At 36.4% G+C, this 20,212-nt stretch overlaps 1 protein-coding gene across 1 annotated transcript; it reads right to left on the bottom strand.

Moving 5' to 3' along the window:
* Positions 1-2,712: 2,712 nt before the first annotated feature.
* On the bottom strand, positions 2,713-9,605 carry PRDX4 (peroxiredoxin 4). The gene is made up of 7 exons (XM_063305178.1): positions 9,253-9,605; positions 6,901-7,018; positions 6,141-6,257; positions 5,597-5,719; positions 5,069-5,199; positions 4,000-4,034; positions 2,713-2,830 (listed from the first exon to the last, which is right to left on the bottom strand). Exons 1-7 carry the CDS (start codon positions 9,542-9,544, stop codon positions 2,780-2,782), a joined length of 867 nt encoding a protein of 288 aa, XP_063161248.1. The 5' UTR covers positions 9,545-9,605; the 3' UTR covers positions 2,713-2,779.
* Positions 9,606-20,212: the final 10,607 nt, after the last annotated feature.

Raw genomic sequence — 20,212 nt, 5'->3', positions numbered from 1 at the left:
ACTAAAATGAAAGTCTATTATCCAATAAAACTTTAAGCAGATACTTGAATTGCAGTTACTTAAGGAGGATTAAATAGGGCAAACCCCACTTAATTCAGCTTTTCACCTGAACAATACTGCAGCAGACTTGAGTGCTACCTTGCACTGAGACCACAGAAAGCACCAGTGAGTTTTCAGTAGCTAGGGGTGTGCAGGAATTAATTTTGAAAATTTTGTGTTTCCATACTCCTGTACAAGCAGCCCTCCATGTTCACAATTTCTACTCTATTCCGCTCCAAAGTAGTTCTCTTGTCATTAGTAGAATGCTTAGTATGAATGAACTGCTAAAAGCAAAATCCAAGTAAGACAAAGATAATGTTTGTTAATTCTGCTTTTTAGCTTTGCACATTTCTAGTTTTTAGAAAGGACTCTGATTTATCTCTAAAAACTAAACAAGTTAATTAGTGAATCAAATATACTGATTGATCTATGCCATACCTCAGGATTAGTTTACTACAATACTGTGTCTTCTTCATGAGTTGAAAGCTCCAATGAATGCAGAATATAACGATCTATTTCTTGACTAAATGATATCATAATACATAGATCAATGGCAGGTTCACAATTATCCATTATGAAAATGTCCAAGATGTTAGCTTTGGTATTTCAAGAAATAGATAGCTAGGAATTCATATAATTTAGAAACCATATTCTATTTTTCTTTTGGTTGGTTTTTAAGATCAGTGAAAAATGCTCCTTGATTGCACAATCTTACAAAGTATTTATGCTAAATTCAAAATAAGGTTGGCCAGATCTATGTAACTACTTTTCAAGTGTCAGTTCTCTTCTGTAAGCCACTCTGAAGATTTTGGTAGGTATGTGGCATATCAAATAGAAGGATCTACTATATGGGATCCACTGCATTATTTTCTAAAATCTCTACAGGACTGCTTTAGGTGGGATAGCTTTTTAGTAGCTGGGATCAAAACATTACACTTAAGTGGAAGTGTCACAGACAGAACTGATCACAAGTAAAAACATTCCAATTCTACTGCAAACAGGTACATTTGTGTAAGTTATATTGTGGTTTATTACTCACAGAAAATTACTGCTCCTTCAGGTTCTCTGACCTACTTGGTCATAGAAATAATTTCTTTAGAAGCATTTCCTTGCAATATCCCACACCTGGTGTTTCTAAGATTTTTGCTTTTATTACAAGTTATATAATCAGGACTTTCTCTCTAGTTAAAGCTTGCTTTATTTTCCCAACTGCAGAAAGTGCAGTTGGGAAAATAAAAGTGATCTTGCACATTGGAACACTATTGATTATACTGTCTCTTTATAGTAATGGATCAATCAGATCCACCTTTGTTGAGAAGAGTATTTTCTACCTCAACTTTTATCCTGTAATTGTTTGAATTAGTTTCATTTTATTAATGCCAGTTGCATTTGAAAATTTATTGTTTGGGATATTAGGTCAGCTGTTGCATTCTCTAAACCGAGAGCAACTCCCCCTGCTGGAAACCTAAAGCATAGTCACGATCCTTATTAACTGCTGAATTTTAAATTTGACACTGCCCAGTAAAACCATTTGGAAACAACCCTGTACTAGTCTTTGCAAGACCTCAAGCTACCAAGGGGCACCTAAATAATCTATCAGATTTATGTGGCTTCTGACTGAACACTTATTTTCGGTTCACAGCTGTCTTAAAAGTTTTCAAATTTCTCAAAACAAGAGCATTAAAAGTCTTTAGATTACCTTAACTCAAATTTTAAGGTCATAATTGCTATGAAAGTCTTCAAATTTTATTTCTTAACTTTAAAATATTTATATAGCATCCCATATTGTAAATAACGCTGGGTGGCATACAAAACAGTAAAACCAACGAAAACCCAAAAGCCAAGAATAAATTTTTTTTTTCAGAACGAGAAGCAGCACTGATTATAGAATAGTGAAAGTTCAAATAATTAAATATTCCATAATCCATTTGGAATTTTTAAAAATGTACTATCATTATGTTAAATTTGGGAATAGCTCCTGAAGTAAAATTGAAAAGCTTTGCTGGACTGGCAAACCTGGAAATATATATCGTTGGTGTAGCAAGCCTGGATTATCTCATAAATGTATTTTCTCTGTACATTAAACAGAATATACAAGTACACTGAAGACATCTGAAAAAGTATCTAAATCTACAGTAGTGTTCTGGATTGCCCAATACATGAGCGCTCCTGATAAGCCTTTCCTACCAGTAACATTGCTCTAATTATACTGGGTGCTGTAGACATCTGAGTGTGCATTGCAGGTGTCTGCAACAACAAAAATGCATTGGCTTTTCCATTAGCCAGGATAGCTACGTTTGTGAAGACTTTACTGCTGTACATACTTGCACTCAGTATATAAAACTTTGTAGCAGCCAATGTCATTACAGTATATTGTCAGGAGGCATTATTCGGAGTCTGCATAAGTTGAGAGGTTGAGCGGAATTAACTGAAGCACACATGTACTGAATTCCTGAATAGGGCTACTGGGGCTTACTTTGGAGTTTATTGCAATTTGGATAATTTCTTGGATTCAACTTTGGGTAATTAAGATGTGGGTCCTTGCATATGGCTTTTAATTAAAGTGGAAATAATTTAGTATATCATTTCATAATGCTTCACTATTTCAATATTATCCCTCTAGCTTAAAATACACACATGATTCTTGTATTAGGACAGCAAACTCAGAGGCAATTAACAAAATTAATGGAACTTTATTTATAACGTTTTAGTTGTAAGGTGTATATTTAGAAGGAAGCAGTCAGTTCATTTTATGAAAATACTTCAATTTTCCTGCAGGATCTGGAATTATCTGCAAAAGAAAAGAAAAAGTATTACTATCAAAAGACAAATAGTCTTTATGTATGTGCATGCATGCTTCCAAGGCTTGTGGTTATGAAAAACTGTTATTAACTCATAGCCTAAAACAACTCTTACAGTAAATATTTAGGAAACGTATTTGCAGCTCTTTTCCTTATTGCCACATTTTCAAAGAATCTTCAGATTTGATTTAAATCATTGATTTAAAAACAGAAAGTATGGCTACAGATACCAAATATTAACACATTACATTCTGTTAATCTTACCTAAATTCCACTTTACTTTAAAAAATGGAAGTCCCCTAGTTAGAAACTGTTTAATAGTTATTTTGGCTCTTTATCTTTATTTAGTCCCATCTAGCCTAACTACAAGTACCTGCAAGTATATTTACAACGTCTTTAAAAATCTCTGCAGTAGCCCTGCCAATTAAGGAGTTGTTTTGTAAAAATAAGAAATTACGGTGTAATTTTTTTAGGTTGGAGGAAGCCAGGCTAATACTGGCAGAAAAAATGGCTGAAACACAGAGGCTCTGATGTTTCTACAATCTATGTCTAACTCGAACCATCATTTTCTAATGAAGTGCTGTGGAATTCTAGAGAAAAGTTTGAATACTAATGCGATCAACCTATATTACCAGCTGTTAAGAAAGTATTTATCTAAGATGCACACTTGTTTTTAAAATAGATTTTCCCAAAGTATGCAGAAAATGGAAAACAATGCTTTAGAAAAACAGAGAATAAATAGTTTGCTCACTGTGAATTTGTCTTGATTGACTGAACTATAAACTGCAATAATTTCTTTATTGTAACATTTGCATGTGATGAAGGAATTAATGCTACATTTTTCAGGAATACTTGAGAAAATTTAGCATTTGAATAGATGTAAATAATTAGTAGTTCAAGTCTGACATAGGCCCTAAATGCCACTATTCCAAACAAGGTGGCAGAGTAATGAGATGTACTTAAAGTGTATGAAATGTCACATATTGCAGCAAACTTTCAGTTTCATGCAGGGCAGAAAACTAGATAGTTAAATGGCACTAAAATTGCTAGCACACTGCTTTTGGCATGTGGGTGACATTTCTCCATGTGACATTTTCTGTCAGACTGAGTGTGTCATAGGTATTTTTCAAATGATAGTGATTAAAGAACACCAACTTACAGTTTCACTGCCTGGTTTCCAACCAGCAGGACAAACTGAGAAAATAATGAAGAGAGATGTTGATATGTTAGTTAAAAGTTAACAAACCTGCCTTTCTATTCTTGTTCTGCAGACTATTGCAGCCAAAAAGCTACTGTGAAGATAAAAGTATTCTACAAATAAAAATTTGACTGGAAGTCCTCATCCTAAATACCCAGGCCTAGAGGCAGGCTGAGAATTTTTCAGCTACCCTTTGTACCTGGAGAATAATTTGCTAGGATATAGGCATAACTTCAGCACCAAATAATGTTTTAATTTATTTCTTGATAAAATTGTTTTAAGATCAAGAGTGACATAAGTAAATATGAAAGTCTATTTTTTGCTTTGTATATATATATAAAATCTTGTTTTCTAACCAGGTGAATGTTTAACCAAAGTCAAGGTTGGCTTCTGCACATTTCATTATAGTGTAATTCTTAAACCAATATAACTGTTTCTAATAGATGTTTTTAACTTCAACGCACAAAGAAACTTGTTATTTGTTTTAATATTAGTAACATTTTTTGCAAGCAAAATGTGCACTTCAGACAATACAAAGAAGTATATCCATAGCACTTTGCAACATATTAGTCTTCTCAATCAAAAAAAGCAAAGTACCCCTGTTTCTCAGGTAACATAGATCAGAAAGACCAAATTAAATGTTAGGTACATAGCAATTTTGCTGATCAAATGATGTGAATAATCTTGAGGAAGATGTGAGAAGGCTAGCACATTACTCATTTGAAATAGGTCCAACACCATCCATGGCAGTGTCTATTTAGTTATGATGGTAGAGTTTAATGGCTTAGTTCTGGCTATTACAGATCTATAAATCTGAACAGGACTTTTTATCTGAACAAATGATGTGAAGAAAGGGAGCATCCACTGCTTCTTTTATTTGTATAGTGATTGTTGTATCTTTCTCCTGTATGTTAGTCAATTTCAGGATTATTGTAGCTTGGAGTTTTGAGTGAATAATGAACCATATTCTGAGTGTTAGAACTTTGTATTTAATTACTGTCACTACCAAAACATTTAAGAGTAGCAATACCTTCTCCGTGTTTGTCAGTATATTGGAATGCTTGTACTAGACGAAGGGTTTCATCTACAGATCTGCCAACAGGAAGATCGTTCATTGTTATTTGTCGAAGATTTTTCTTGTCATCAATAATGAAGAGACCTCTGTGAAAAGATGAAAAAAACAAACAAGAAAAATATGAATGACTTTTTTGCAAATATTGAAAGATGTATCTGCTGCACCCTTATTTATACTGTATACCTAGAAAAAATAATTAGCCTCTAAACGCTTAATACTATGTTTAATTTCACCATTATCTGAATACATAGATCTAGGATTACTAAAACAAATTTAGTGCATATTAATATAATACTTAAGGGTTGCACCACTATATTAGACAACTTGTCTCCAGAGGATTGCTAATCCTAAAAGTTTTGTTTCAAACAATGTATTTCTACTGGATATGACGACAAATATTTGATTAAAAAAAGCTAAGAACCATTCCATATTTATCTTGTTACTGCTGGAATGTGAAAAAAACCAGAATAGTTAATGTTATACCTAAGAGCATGTCCTTGGTCCTCTAGATAAACTCCATAATCCTTTGAAATTTGGTGTGTCAAATCAGAAAGAAGAGGTATCTTCACTGGTCCAAGTCCTCCTTGTTTTCGAGCTGTATTTATCCTGTTACAATAAAAAGTCACCAAATACTTAACTAAAACATTACTTCATACTTTACACTCATCTTGTATAGATAATTGGTATCATCAACAAACATGCTCCCAAAGCATATTTGATTACAAAAATGAGGATTCAGTTCCACTGCATAAAAATTAAAGGAAATTTTTTTTAATGGAAGAGTAAGGCAGCCCTGTGATTCTCAACGCTGTTGAGATGGCTCAATAAATGTTATTTTAGTGACTCATACATGCCACTCATTCAGACAAATTTGAAATTTATGGCAGAAGGATTATAAATTGAAACACTATTGATTTTATTCTAAATTTTCAGGTAACACATTTGTTTGAATTTTACAGGACCATAAAACTGAATGGTTCACTACCAATAATTTGTGTAAATAAAAAGGGGGAAAAGAGGAACATACCATGCTAAATGAGTGAACTGTGAGTCTACTGAGCAAGCTACCACTTCAGCATCAATTGCTCTGAATTCTTCAATTCTGTCACTAAATGCTATTATTTCCGTTGGACACACAAATGTGCTAAAAAGAGATTAAAATTAGATATTTTAGAAGCTAAAAGAATAGTTTAAATGCTATATTATTTTAAATGCTATATTATTAATGCAAGGATGAATAGCTTTTCTCCACAATGTTTAAGAAAGTTTTCTTCTACTCTTTATTATATTTGGTACCTAATATCCTATTCTGAACATTTCAGACATATTAGGATATTATGTGCAATATCCTAACAGTGCCAGAATAACTATGTTTTTTATGACATTAACATAGTTATTAATAAACACTTATTCGGTAGCACAAATAAATAAATTTCACATTTTCAACTCTTTTTCAATTTAACTTAGTAAATGTATTATCTCTCCACTTTTGCAGTTGCAAGAATAACTGAAATGTTTGTGCATATTCTAAAATTTGTATTACAAATTTATACCTTACATTTATTACCAACTGTGCTTAAGATAAACAGCAGTAATAAAAGTCTTCAAAGCTGGCAATTTTCTGTATACCCCTTCTCCCATTTTAACGTTTCCAACATGGGAACAAAAATCTCTCTTTAGTACTTTCAGCTATGATTTTTTGTCTACAAATGGAAATACCTATTAGAACCCATTTGCTCAACAAACATGATTTGTGAAAACACTTATGTACTAACAGATTTGCTTACAAATCAAGAGGATAAAAGAAGAAAATAACATATTTTCCTTCAAAATCTGTTAATTTCAGCTCTTTAAACTCTCCATTGATGACAGCTGTTCCTTCCCAATCAGGTGCTGGTTTAGAAACTAAAGCAAACAACAAAACAAGCAAAAGAGTTAAATATTTAAAATCAACATTTTGACACTAAATAGTGGTTGTCACTCAAAATGAATGAATGGATAATATTTTCATTCTAGTAGATGAAGAGAAATATAATTCTTTTAAAAACTGAATATTTAGAAGTAGTCAAATTATTAAATATTTTTATTATTTACTGCAGCAACATACAGTCTTAGGAATGATTAAACTATTAAAAATAAATCAGTGAATTATCACACTTTTTAAAGTGATACATTGATTTATTTTTATTTATTTTATATCCCACCTTTTATTATTTTTTTAAATAACTCAAGGTGGCAAACATACCTAATACTCCTTCCTTCTCCTATTTTCCTCACAACAACCACCCTGTGAGGTGAGTTGGGCTGAGACAGAGTGACTGGCCAAAGGTCACCCAGCCAGTTTTCATGCCTAAGGTGGTTAAGTGGTTAGGGTTAAAATAAAGTTAAACAAATTATTTTAAAATCAGTTATATTCCAATTTTTAAAAATACCATAGTAAAGGTTATGCTGTGTAAAAGTAGTTGCCTTTTAAAAGCATTACAGCCATTTATTAGAAGTCACAGTCTTCAATAGCTGGCAACATTTAAAATCTAAAATAAAATAATAGAAGATATTAGCTCTGTATTGAGGCAATGAGTAGAAATGGATTATGTTGACAGTACATTGTATGCTACCAAAGCTAGATGCTTATGTTAACATATGCTGACATAAGTTTCTGCAAAATATTATGCTTCACATGATTAATGTATTGTATATTTAGTTATTAGTGTGCATATATATATAAAATATATACACACACAGAGTACATCAATTTAAATTTATATTCACATTCAAAGCATGTAAAATTACATAGATCATAGGACATACTGTAACACCACTGAAACTAAATTCAGATTGAGGACATACAAAAATGGACTTTTCTAATTCAGATTAGAAAAGAAAAATTAAATTCTTAACTGAGCAATTCTATACATATCTACTCAGAATTCTTTTATACTGACCTCTATACGCTTAGATCAGTATACAAGACTGCAACTTAAAAAGTCAACTGAACATATTATTGGAACATGCTTGTAATAGAAAATGCAGTATGGATATTTTAAAATGTCTTGATATTTTAAAAAATGTTTTCCAAGAACTCTGTAATGGGTTAATAATAAAAATTTAATCTGCAAAAAAGCAGTCTACAACATTTGCCTATAATCTAATGATAGATGCACCCAAGAAATGAGGATATAGGATTGCAGAATTTTGCATATAATTCTAGTGTCAAACATAAAAAAGTAAAATAGGCATATTTGGGAAAGAATAAAGTGATAGAATAAAGTGATTTTTGTGTGTCCTGCTATTTATTATTTACTTTTTATAAACTGCCAGTATAATTTATTCTTGGAAATTTGCAAGAAACAGAAGAAATTTCTAGAAATATACCAAGCATAGTAATATTTTTCTACCACTTCAGAACTGTGCCCCAACAAATCTTTTGATTCTCATGCTTCTCTTTATGGTATATTTCACTAGACATTTCTGACGTGTCCTTTGCCTGAAGTTATATTTAGCAGACATTTGGAACAACGGTGTTTGTGATTGTTGTTGAATTTAACCCATTTCTACTACGCTCAGAGTGTAGGGGAAAGTTTGGGGAAAGTTTCACATTTAAATCCTTATCGGAATTTTTGAAGGAAACCTTTTTATTAGCTCCACACTACCGTTTATAAGACGTAGTATATGACAAGCAAGTAAGAAAAGAGATTTGCTATGGCACCTCTTCTCCTGAAGGAACGCTGGCATCACAATATATATCTTAAAAGATCCCCCACGGGCCTGCCTTTGTGCTACCATGCAATGCATCAGCCTTCACCACCGAGGGCCCTCCAGATGTTCGGACTTCCATTCCCATGGCCTCCCACCCGAAGTGCAATCCACTCTTGGGCTCAGGCTGAGGAAGACGAAATGCTCCTACGGGGGAACAGTCCGGGCGCTGTGCGAGAGGGGTGGCCTTTCAATTAGGATCGTTACGGACCCGACGGCAGCAGCGACAGGACGCCTAGCCAGCAACAAGAAAGAGTAAAGCTAAGGCAATGGGGAGAAGACAGGGCTTCCGGTCTTTCCTTCACTCCCGGACTGAAAAGACGAGGCAAAGGCTCCCCGTTCCCCTCTCCCGGCCGCACGGCGCGGCGGCCCTTTCGGGCACCTACTCTTGGCCTTGCTGAGGTGCAACGAGTGGTCTTTGACGGGTACCCGCGATGCCTCGCCAGGGTACACCTCGCCCCCCGCGTAGTAGTGGCACTTCTCGTCGCCGTAGCCGTAGCTCTGGGCAGCCTCGGCAGCTCCCGCCTCCTCGGACATCGTGGCCGCCAACACCAGCAGAACCATCGAACAGACGGCTAACGGCTCTGACACGGGCTTTAACCGTCGGCGCCTGCCGCTCATCCTTGCAACCGTTAGGCTTTCGCTTGGCGGTCCGCGCGCCAGCCTTCCGACCTCCATGGCCCACGGAGCAGCCGCACGTCTCGCTGGCCCAGCTGGGAGAACGTGAAAGGAGAAGACAGCGGAGGGCAGGCCCGGAGGCGGAAGAGCCAACCACCCGAGCGGCTTTCTGGGGCGGGGCCGACGGCCTTCCCACTGGGAGACGCGCAAGCACGGCGGCAGCCGCGCTCCCGCCCTCCCCTCCCCTCCCCTCCCCTCCGCTCCGCTCCGGGAGCGGCGAGTCAATTTCACCAGTGCAGTGATCGTTGTGTAGCAGTTTTTCTCAACCTTGGCGACTTTAAGCCGTGTGGACTTAAACTGCCAGAATTCTGGGAGTGAAGTCTACACGTCTTAAAGTCGCCAAGGTTGAGAAACACTGTTCTGTAGTTTCTATTTCCATGCTGCTATTGCTCTTTCTCTTCCTCCACCTTCAACAGCCAGGTTAGATTTCTGGAGTAACACATTAATAACCTAAAAGCAAACAAATACTGAGGAACTTGAAATAGTTGGACTTTATCTATTTCAGTGGAAAATGGAAAGATAAGGGAAGATTATGAAAGAAGTGGCAACACACCTGGCCTGAAGGATACCTGTAGGATTGCATCTGAGTCTTTTGTGTAATTATATATTTTTCAAGTAACCTTTCCCTTTGTATTGTTACACTTATGCATTATATGCATTTGGAATACTTATTCAACTATATGCTTCCATAGTATTTGAAATGTACTGAAACTGGTTTTCCGTTAATGTATTTCTCTTCACTTCTTAATCTGTTCTCTTTGAAATTACTTCCTCCCTCATTTTGTCCCATCAGTTTAAACAATGAACATGTTATTGCTGATGCAGCCTGTTTTGTTAGCTTTTTGGCTTGAGCCACTCTTAGCATACTGAACATTTTGCGTTTACAGATGCTTTGCTGCTGCTTTATGATTTCCCCCCTCTTTTCTTCAGAGTCAATATATGATCCCTCATCTACCAAAAAGCATTTTCCACCCCCATTAATCCAGTCATTTGGAGACTTCAGCAATTTAAGAAACCAGACCAATGCCTTAACTTTCTTTCTGGTAAAGAACTTGGTGCATAAACCCTACAGATTTCAGCTGGCTGGTAATGGATGCTCTTTTCTTTACTAGTCTTTGCCTTTTCTTAATTAAGAAGAGAAAATTAGCCCAGAAGCAGACTGGAAAATTAGGCCAAATCCAAACAATTGAATTTTTCTCTCCCACATTCTGAATAACGATAGGGCTTTTCATCAAACAAAATCTCCCAAAGAAAAACATATTCCAATATTCAGTAGTGTAGTTTGCCAAAGTATAGGCTGCGCAACAGGAGAGTGCTGCGCCAATACATGGGAAGCATATGATAAGTGAATAGTGAAAGAGTCTGCTATCATAAGTATTGAAAAGAAGTCACCAAAGTGCCTTCATCTGAAGAAAATTACAGTGAGATTTGTTTCTTCTCACGATAAAGGGACATTCCGCTCATTAATAAAGTAAATAACTAAGTAACTTCTGTAAGAATTTTATAGAAAAATCATCGCTTTTTCACTTTCCAACCTAATTATAGCATAACCCTTTGCTAGAAGCACTCATGGGCTGATATGATTATAGAGTTTTCTAACATTTAAAATGTAATTGCTTTGTTTTCTAAAACAAAGAGATCACATTTTAAATATCTGGTGCACACAATGTAGAAAATACTATAGTGAACTTAATATTTAAGCTGTAATGCTATTTCACTTGCTATTTCTTGGAAACTCTGATATATATATCTAAAAGTATCATGCTGAATGAAACTGGTAGCTGTATTTCTTTTATAAATTGAAAAAGGCATTTCAACAAATATTTTATTTATTTATTATTCAAATTTAATTACCGCCCATCTCCCCCAAAAGAGGGACTCTGGGCGGTTTATAATAAAATCAAACTATGATCATAAACGTTAAAATCTCATAAAACCAGACACATTACAATTATTATTAAATGCAATAAATATATTGCACTATTTCTCATCTATGAGAAGATATGTATAATGTTAAAAAAATCTTCCAGAGAATAAAAACATTTGGTAATAAAGTGTTGTTATGTTCAGTAGAATGAGCATTATTAATATTACCAATAGGGAGAGCTCTTGATAAAACAGACTGGAGGAATATAGTCATGTGCAGGGACTACAAGTGCCTTAAAAAGGAATTCCACAAACATATAGAGCTGGCTAACTGAGTACCTTTTGCTTTTACAATAAACATATGATGAAAGGTCCCCTGTGCAAGCATCAAGTCATGTCTGACCATTTGGGGGAATGCTGCTTTTGCGACATTTTCTTGGCAGACTATAGCAGGGTGGTTTGCCATTGCCTTTCCCAGTCGTCACCTTCTCCAGCAAGCTGGGTACTCATTTTATGGACCTCAGAAGGGTGGAAGGCTGAGTTGATCTCAGCCAGCTACACAAGAATCCAGCTTCCACTGGGATAAATTATACCTGTACACATTTTCTGGCAATATCACTAGTTTAACCAATGTCAACATGAGTTGACCGAACAAAAGGGAAAGTATACTAACGTGGTCACGGTGTGATGGATTTTAAAGTTGTTAAAACTTAACATTTAGAATGATCCTGTTCTGGTGACTGAATTTGAATTTGTGGATGCTAAAAGTAGATGCATTTTCATGCTTCAGATATTTGGCCATGCTTCAAATAAATGCAAAGGCATTTAGCAGGACTGAATTTTATGATGTAGATGATTGAGGAGAAATAAACATTGAATTTTAGTTACGTTTTTCAACTATTGTTCCTTCTTCATTAGATATGTTTAGTAATGTTGAAACATTTTTATTATAATCATGTGGATGTGGAATTAAAACAGTGTTTTCCATCTGTAATTATTATAAAGCTATATCAGCAGTGCGGTTTTCCATGATTCTTCCATAATGTTTATTTATTTTAGCAAATGTTTTATGTACTTCAGCAATTTTTTTCAATGTTACTTTAAAGCTTCCTTCTCCCTTTATTGCATTCTATTACTTTTGCTAAAATAATTACTGATGGATAGTCCATTAACTAATGCAGTGAGATGGGCAGCATATTAAATAAATAAATAATAAAAAAATAAACTGCCATTGGATTAGTTTCTTTTGATTGTCTTTTAATATCAGTTATGGTTCCCATGAAGCAGGGGCCTTAACTGTGGAATGTTTCTAATTTTTCCATTTTTAATACTTTAACACAATGTGGAGAAATCATTCATTAAAACTCCATCCTTCCTATTAGAAATAGGAAGTAACATTAAGGGACAATGAACAAATTACTCATCAATAATTCTGCTGCTGAACATGGAATGATAAAGAGGCCTGGACCTGCAAGCAAGACACTTTCAGTTAACATTATAGTACCCCTGCAAAGCTTGCACAGTAACTTACTGGTTCACTCTGGTGAGATTGGCATCTGCGCTGCATTAATATACATATATACATACATACTTACACACATACACAAATCATCTGGGGTGGGAAGAAGGAGAATATAAAATATTTGTATGCAGCGATTGGATAATATATGTGAATTCTTTATAAAACATTAGTTGAAACAGTAATGGCAACTTCAAGCTATTGTTCCTTCTTAGTTAGATATGTTTAGTAATGTTGAATTAATTTATAAGAATTGTTGCAGATTGAATTTAACAAACCATGCGCTATTATATTATGTATTTCACATAAAACTGCAGTACACAATCTTATGTTACTTTTCCTAGAGTTTAGCCAATTGTATTTAACTGGTGAGCCCTTACTGTTTCAAACTAATTTAATTTGCCTGAAGAAGCAGAGTTCTGTTTGTATTTCTAGAGGCAAAATAAAATGTAGGTTTTATCAAAATCTTAGAAGCAGAAACAGCTACTCATTCCTTACCCTTATCTTGTTTTAACAGGCAGTCATTTATACTCAGTCTTTGCCTTGCTATAAAATTATCCTGGACTTTTAGAATGGATTTTTCAGAAGGCCTCAAGGAAAACAAATACTTTCACACGTCTGCTAAGGTATTCTGATCTTCAGCAATATTTCCCTTTTCTTACAATGCCAGTAATAATGAACGATGCGGTCTTCAGTTTATTTATATGTTGCTTTTCTATGTAAGTCTTGTTGCAAGTAACAAGATTCATATAAAATGAAATGCAACATTTCAACAGTATTCTTTAAAAATTACAAGGTAAAAAAAATGAAAATACATACCCTTTAATATACTAAGATTAAACAATATTCTAGTAACATTATGACCTATTGATACAAACATATTCCTAATAGCAGCAAAAATTTCTTAGTAATAGCCTGTTAATCCTGGTGATTGCTACCATCTACAGCAGTGGGAACAATCTTTATAGCTGGAGTAATTCTGAGAAAACATTGGCAGACTAGGTGCAAATGAGATGGACAGATGAAGAAAAACATATGCATCTAACTAGACAATAGCGATCCAAAGTGAGGCAGTTGTGAGAAATACAAATTCAATTGTCAGGATAATTAAGAAAGGAACTGAAAATTTCATAAAAATGGCACTCTTATAATGCCTCTTTACAAATCTATGGTATGGCTATACTCTGAATACTGTGTACAGTTATGATTGCCAGATATCCAAAAGATAGAAGCCCCGTTTAGGGGATCAAAAATCCAGAGTGATAGGCACTCTGCATAAGGACCATTCATGCTGACTTTACTCAAATCTGCCAACATTAGTTCATTGAATCTAAATGCTTGCAATAAACAAATTACGTTGTTTCCATGTGAGTTAGGATCTTGATAATTCAGAGTGGAAGCCAACATACATAAAGTCAAATGTCTCAAGTCTTTTCTGTAGCCATACAGTAACAGCTCCAAATTTAAGAATGCCCAAATAGGGTAAATGCAGTACTAGATATGGTCTCTGTCAATATGTTACTGCATCTGAGAAATTTAATGTTTTAGCAGGTCTGTGCTGGTTTAGTTGTTGTTTGTCAGTGGAGCTATGTTTTGGAAGGAGGAGGAAATGAGGAAAAGCTGAAACGGATGGATTCAGTTAAAGGTGGAAAGGAATTCATCCAAAGAATTATCAGGAAAAATATTGGGGAGAGCTAGAATGCTTACATAGTGAGGCTCCATTAGATGGCTATTACAGAGCGTTTCATTAAGAGAGTCAGAACTGGGGGTTGAAACCTGGAGGGCCACATTTGCAATATGGATTGTCCTGGGAGTTGCTGGCACTGGTACTGGTGTTGGTATAGTGGGCAAAGATGAGTAAAAGAGACATGGTGAAAGGTGAAAGGTCCCCTGTGCAAGCACTGAGTCATATCTGACCCTTTGGGGGACACTGCTTTTGCGACATTTTCTTGGCAGACTATAGCGGGGTGGTTTGCCATTGCCTTCTCCAGTCGTCACCTTCCCCAGCAAGCTGGGTACTCATTTTACCAATCTTGGAAAGATGGAAGGCTGAGTCGACCTGAGCCGGTTATCTGAGAATCCAGCTTCCACTGGGATCGAACTCGGGTCGTGGGGAAAGTGTCGGTTGCAATACTGCTGCCTACCACTCTGCACCACACGAGGCTCAAAAGAGTCATGGGGACTATCAAATGGAAACTCACTTGACCAGTATAGGAAAGAGTGTGCTGAGAAGAAATGGGGATGATGGTAGAACTAGAAGCCTGTTGTATTTGGACCTGGAGGTTGGAGAAGGAAGAAGGTAAGAGAAGCAGCCCCTTCCTGGATCACTGCCTTGTCGTGGAGAAGGGGCTTGTGTAACTCAATGAAGCCATGAGCTATGCCATGCAGGGCCACCCAAGATGGACAGGTCATGGCAGAGAGTTCTGACAAAACATGGTCCACTGGAGAAGGAAATGGCAACCCACTCCAGTATCCTTGCCAAGAAGACCCCATGGACAGTATCAAAAGGCTAAAAGATATGACACTGGAAGATGAGCTCCTCAGGTCGGAAGGTGTCCAGTATGCTTCTGGGGAAGAGCCGAGGGCAATTACGAGTAGCTCCAGAAAGAGTGAAGCGGCTGGGCCAAAGCCAAAAGGATGCTCAGTTGTGGATGTATCTGGAAGTGGAAGTGAAAGCAAAGTCTGATGCTGTAAAGAACAATACTACATAGGAACCTGGAATGTAATATCTATGAATCAAGGTAAGCTGGATGGGGTCAAACATGAGATGGCAAGATTGAACATCGACATCTTGGGAATCAGTGAACTACAATGGATGGGAATGGGCAAATTTAATTCAGGTGAACATTATATCTACTACTGTGGGAAATAATCCCTTAGAAGAAATGGAGTAGCCCTCATAGTCAATAAAAGAGTGGGAAAAGCAGTACTGGGGTACAACCTCAGAAACAACAGGATGATCTCAGTTTGAATCCAAGGCAAACCATTCAACATCACAGTAATCCAAGTCTGTGCCCCAACCACTGATGCCGAAGAAGCTGAAATTGACTGGTTCTATGAAGACTTACAACACCTTCTAGAACTACCACCAAAAAAAGATGTCCTTTTCATCATAGGGGATTGGAATGCTAAAGTAGGAAGTCAAGAAACAACTGGAATAACAGGCAAGTTTGGCCTTGGAGTACAAAATGAAGCAGGGCAAAGACTAATAGAGTTTTGTCAAGAGAACACGCTGGTCATACCAAACACTCTTTTCCAACAACACTAGAGACGACTCTACATATGGACATCACCAGATGGTCAATACCGAAATCAGATTGATTATTTACTTTGCAGCCAAAGATGGAGAAGCTCTATACAGTCAGTAAAAACAAGACCTGGAGCCAACTGTGGCTCAGATCATGAGCTTCTTATTGCAAAATTTAGGCTTAAATTGAAGAACCTAGGGAAAACCACTAGACCATTCAGGTATGACCTAAATCATATCCCTTGTGAATACACAGTGGAGGTGATGAATCGATTTAAGGGACTAGATCTGGTAGACAGAGTGCCTAAAGAACTATAGATGGAGGTTCGTAACATTGTACAGGAGGCAGAAACTAAAACCATCCCAAAGAAAAAGAAATGCAAGAAAGCAAAGTGGCTGTCTGATGAGGCTTCACAAATAGCTGAGAAAAGAAGGAAAGTGAAAAGTAAGAGAGAAAGGGAAAGATATAACCAACTGAATGCAGATTTCCAGAGAATAGCAAGGAGAGATAAGGAAGCCTTCTTAGATGAACAATGCAAAGAAATCAAGGAAAGCAATAGAATGGGAAAGACTAGAGATCTCTTCAAGAAAATTGGAGATATCAAGGGAACGTTTTATGCTAAGATGGGCATGATAAAGGACAAAAAAGGCAGGGACCTAACAGAATCAGAAGAGATTAAGAAGAGGTGGCAAGAATATACAGAAGAACTATACAAGAAAGATCTTAATGTCCCTGATAACCATGATAGTGTGGTCACTGACCTTGACCCAGACATCCTAGAGAGTGAAGTCAAGTGGGCCTTAGGAAGCATTACTAACAATAAAGCTAATGGAGATGACAGTATTCCAGCTGAGCTATTTAAAATCCTAAAAGATGTTGCTGTTAAAGTGCTGCACTCAATATGCCAACAAATTTGGAAAACTCCACAGTGGCCACAGGATTGGAAAAGGTCAGTTTACGTTCCAATTCCAAAGAAGGGCAATGCCAAAGAATATTCAAACTACTGCACAATTGCAGTCATTTCACAAGCTAGCAAGGTTATGCTCAAAATCCTACAAGCTAGGCTTCAGCAATATATGAACTGAGTACAAGCTGGGTTTTGAAGAGGCAGAGGAACTAGAGATCAAATTGCCAACATTCACTGAATCATGGAAAAAGCAAGAGAGTTCCAGAAAAACATCTACTTCTGTTTCATTGACTACGCTAAAGCCTTTGATTGTGTGGGTCACAACAAACTGTGGCAAATTCTTAAAGAGAAGGGAGTACTGGACCACCTTACCTGTCTCCCGAGAAACCTGTATGTAGGTCAGGAAGCAACAGTTAGAACTGGACATGGAACAACTGATTGGTTCAAAATAGGGAAAGGAGTACAACAAGGCTGTATTTTGTCACCCTGCTTATTTAACTTATATGCAGAGTACATCATGAGAAATGCCAGGCTGGATGAATCACAAGCCGGAATTAAGATTGCTGGGAGAAATATCAACAACCTCAGATATGCAGACAATACCACCCTAATGGCAGAAAGTGAAAAGGAACTAAGGAGCCTCTTGATGAAGGTGAAAGAGGAGAGTGCAAAAGCTGGCTTGAAACTCAACATTAAAAAAACTAAGATCATGGCATCTGATCCAATCACTTCCTGGCAAATAGAAGGGGAAGAAATGGAAGCAGTGACAGATTTTATTTTCTTGGGTTCCAAGATCACTGCAGACGGTGACTGTAGCCATGAAATTAAAAGGCACTTGCTCTTTGGGAGGAAAGCTATGGCAAACCTAGACAACATATTAAAAAGCAGAGACATCACCTTGCCGACAAAGGTCTGTATAATCAAAGCTATGGTTTTCCCAGTAGTAATGTATGGCTGTGAGAGTTGGACCATAAGGAAGGCTGAGCGCTGAAGAATTGGTGCTTTCAAACTGTGGTGCTGGAGAAGAATCTTAAGAGTCCCTTGGACTGCAAGGAGGTCAAATCAGTCAATTCTACAGGAAATCAACCCTGACTGCTCATTGGAAGGACAGATACTGACGCTGAAGCTCAAATACTTTAGCCACCTAATGCGAAGAGAGGATTCACTGGAAAAGACCCTGATGCTGGGAAAGACTGAAAGCAAAAGGAGAAGGGGTTGGCAGAGGATGAGATGGTTAGATAGCATCACCGATGCAATGAACATGCATTTGAGTAAACTCCGGAAGACAGTGGAGGACAGGAAGGCCTGGCATGCTATGGTCCATGGGATCACGTAGAGTCAGACGTGACTTAACGACTGAACAACAACAACATCAAGAGAAGCAGAAGGAGGAAAAGGAAGAAGAAAACAAAAATAAGAAAGAACTCAGAATAAAGGGAGAGAGAAATAGCTTGAGACTGAAACAGAACTTACTGTATATCTCACCTTTTGCTTCAAATCAAGCACATTCCTATAGTTGGGTTCTTGTTTTCCATTTCCCCTACATGTTCATTAGTAGGAATTGCATGTTTCACATTCTCCCATTCCTGGTCTGAGAATTTCTAGCTAGTAATGGTACTCTGACAGTATCAGACACAATATGCCTCTTATATATGTTGCAAAGATTAACAATATCAGGGTGCTATTATGTTCATGTCTTGGCTTTTCATAAGCATCCATTTACCCAAGATAGTAACAGAATGTTTGACTAGCTAGAACTAGCTAGTAGTTAAACAGAAACATGTTATAGAAGGTCTTGCATGCTGTCAAGGCCTTAATATGTTTGAGGCTAAGATTATCAATCTAACCATTATGTACATTACCTGATATTTTAGGGAGAGTGTAATCTTCTCTGGAGCTGGTAAAACATCACCCTCCTTGAGCAATCCAACCACCAGTCAACTGCTCTATCATGATTAAATTTCAGTGTATTGAATCTATTCTAGCCCATTTCTACCCCTAAACATAAAAATATTCCATCTCACCTGATTCAACGGTAAAAGACAGGGATATTGTACTGAAAAAAAATCCATGTCCATATTCAAACATCTCATTTATTATTCCTGTACATCTTGAACAACACAGGAACAGAATAGATTTCTAGGGATCCCACTCTGTAAATGCCCTAACCCTGCAGTAAAGTTTCAATACCACTTCCAGTTGCCTGTGCCATTTGTGGAAGTTAAATGTAGAAGTTAAAGCAAAGTTGAACACTTCAAAATTGAAAGCAGTTATTGAAGGTAACTGTGATTTATTCCAAATAAATTCATGGTATAAGATATGGTTTGTGTGTGTGTGTGTGTGTTCATGTGTGTGTGTGTTAACATGTCCTTAAGACTTAGGTTTTTGAATTCTAGGTGGCAGGAAGACTAGAAGGTTATTGACACCCCGCAGGCACTATCTAAACTCTTCATGATTGATTGTTCTGATATTTCTTGATGTATAAATCAGAATTAAATGAAGGTAGTTTTCCCAGAAAGGTATATGGAAGTCTGTGTATATGTGAGTGAGTAGCAAGACTTGCTTGTCACACTGAGAGAAACAAGACATTTGTAGACAACAGATCCCCTAAGTAAGTAGCCTTGAACTATAATTCATTAAACCTTAGCTGCTTTTAAAAAGAAATAAATTCATTCTACTTATTATCATTTCAGATAATAAAAGAAATAGTCTTTAAGAACCACATGTCATAGAATAGGTCGCCTCCCCCCCCCCGAATCGCATTATCAAGAATGAAAACAATATGTATTCACATAAATGGACTTGATTTTTTTTCAGTTAAGTGCCAGAAAGCACATAAAATATTACTTAAAACTAACAGATGTGGGAAATAGTTATCCAACTGATAAGCTGCAAAAATTATCTCATTTATTTTAACAAAGCATGTTAAAAAAAAGTACCTCTCTTTATGGCTAACATTACCAACTATAGTTCTACCTGCACTGTATTTTTAAATGATGTAAGCTTTTTGTTCGCTGTTTAAAAAGAATTACAATTCATTTCCTGCATTATATAGTATTTACTGAAAAAGTGAAAAAGATGGTCCTTGGATAACAGAGAATGACTCATTATTATTTATTTTTAAAAAA

Source organism: Candoia aspera, chromosome 5 (genome assembly GCF_035149785.1).
Source record: "Candoia aspera isolate rCanAsp1 chromosome 5, rCanAsp1.hap2, whole genome shotgun sequence".
NCBI lineage: Eukaryota > Metazoa > Chordata > Lepidosauria > Squamata > Boidae > Candoia > Candoia aspera.
The sequence above is the reverse complement of the archived record's forward strand: the minus strand, read 5'-3'. Positions and strand labels throughout refer to the sequence as shown.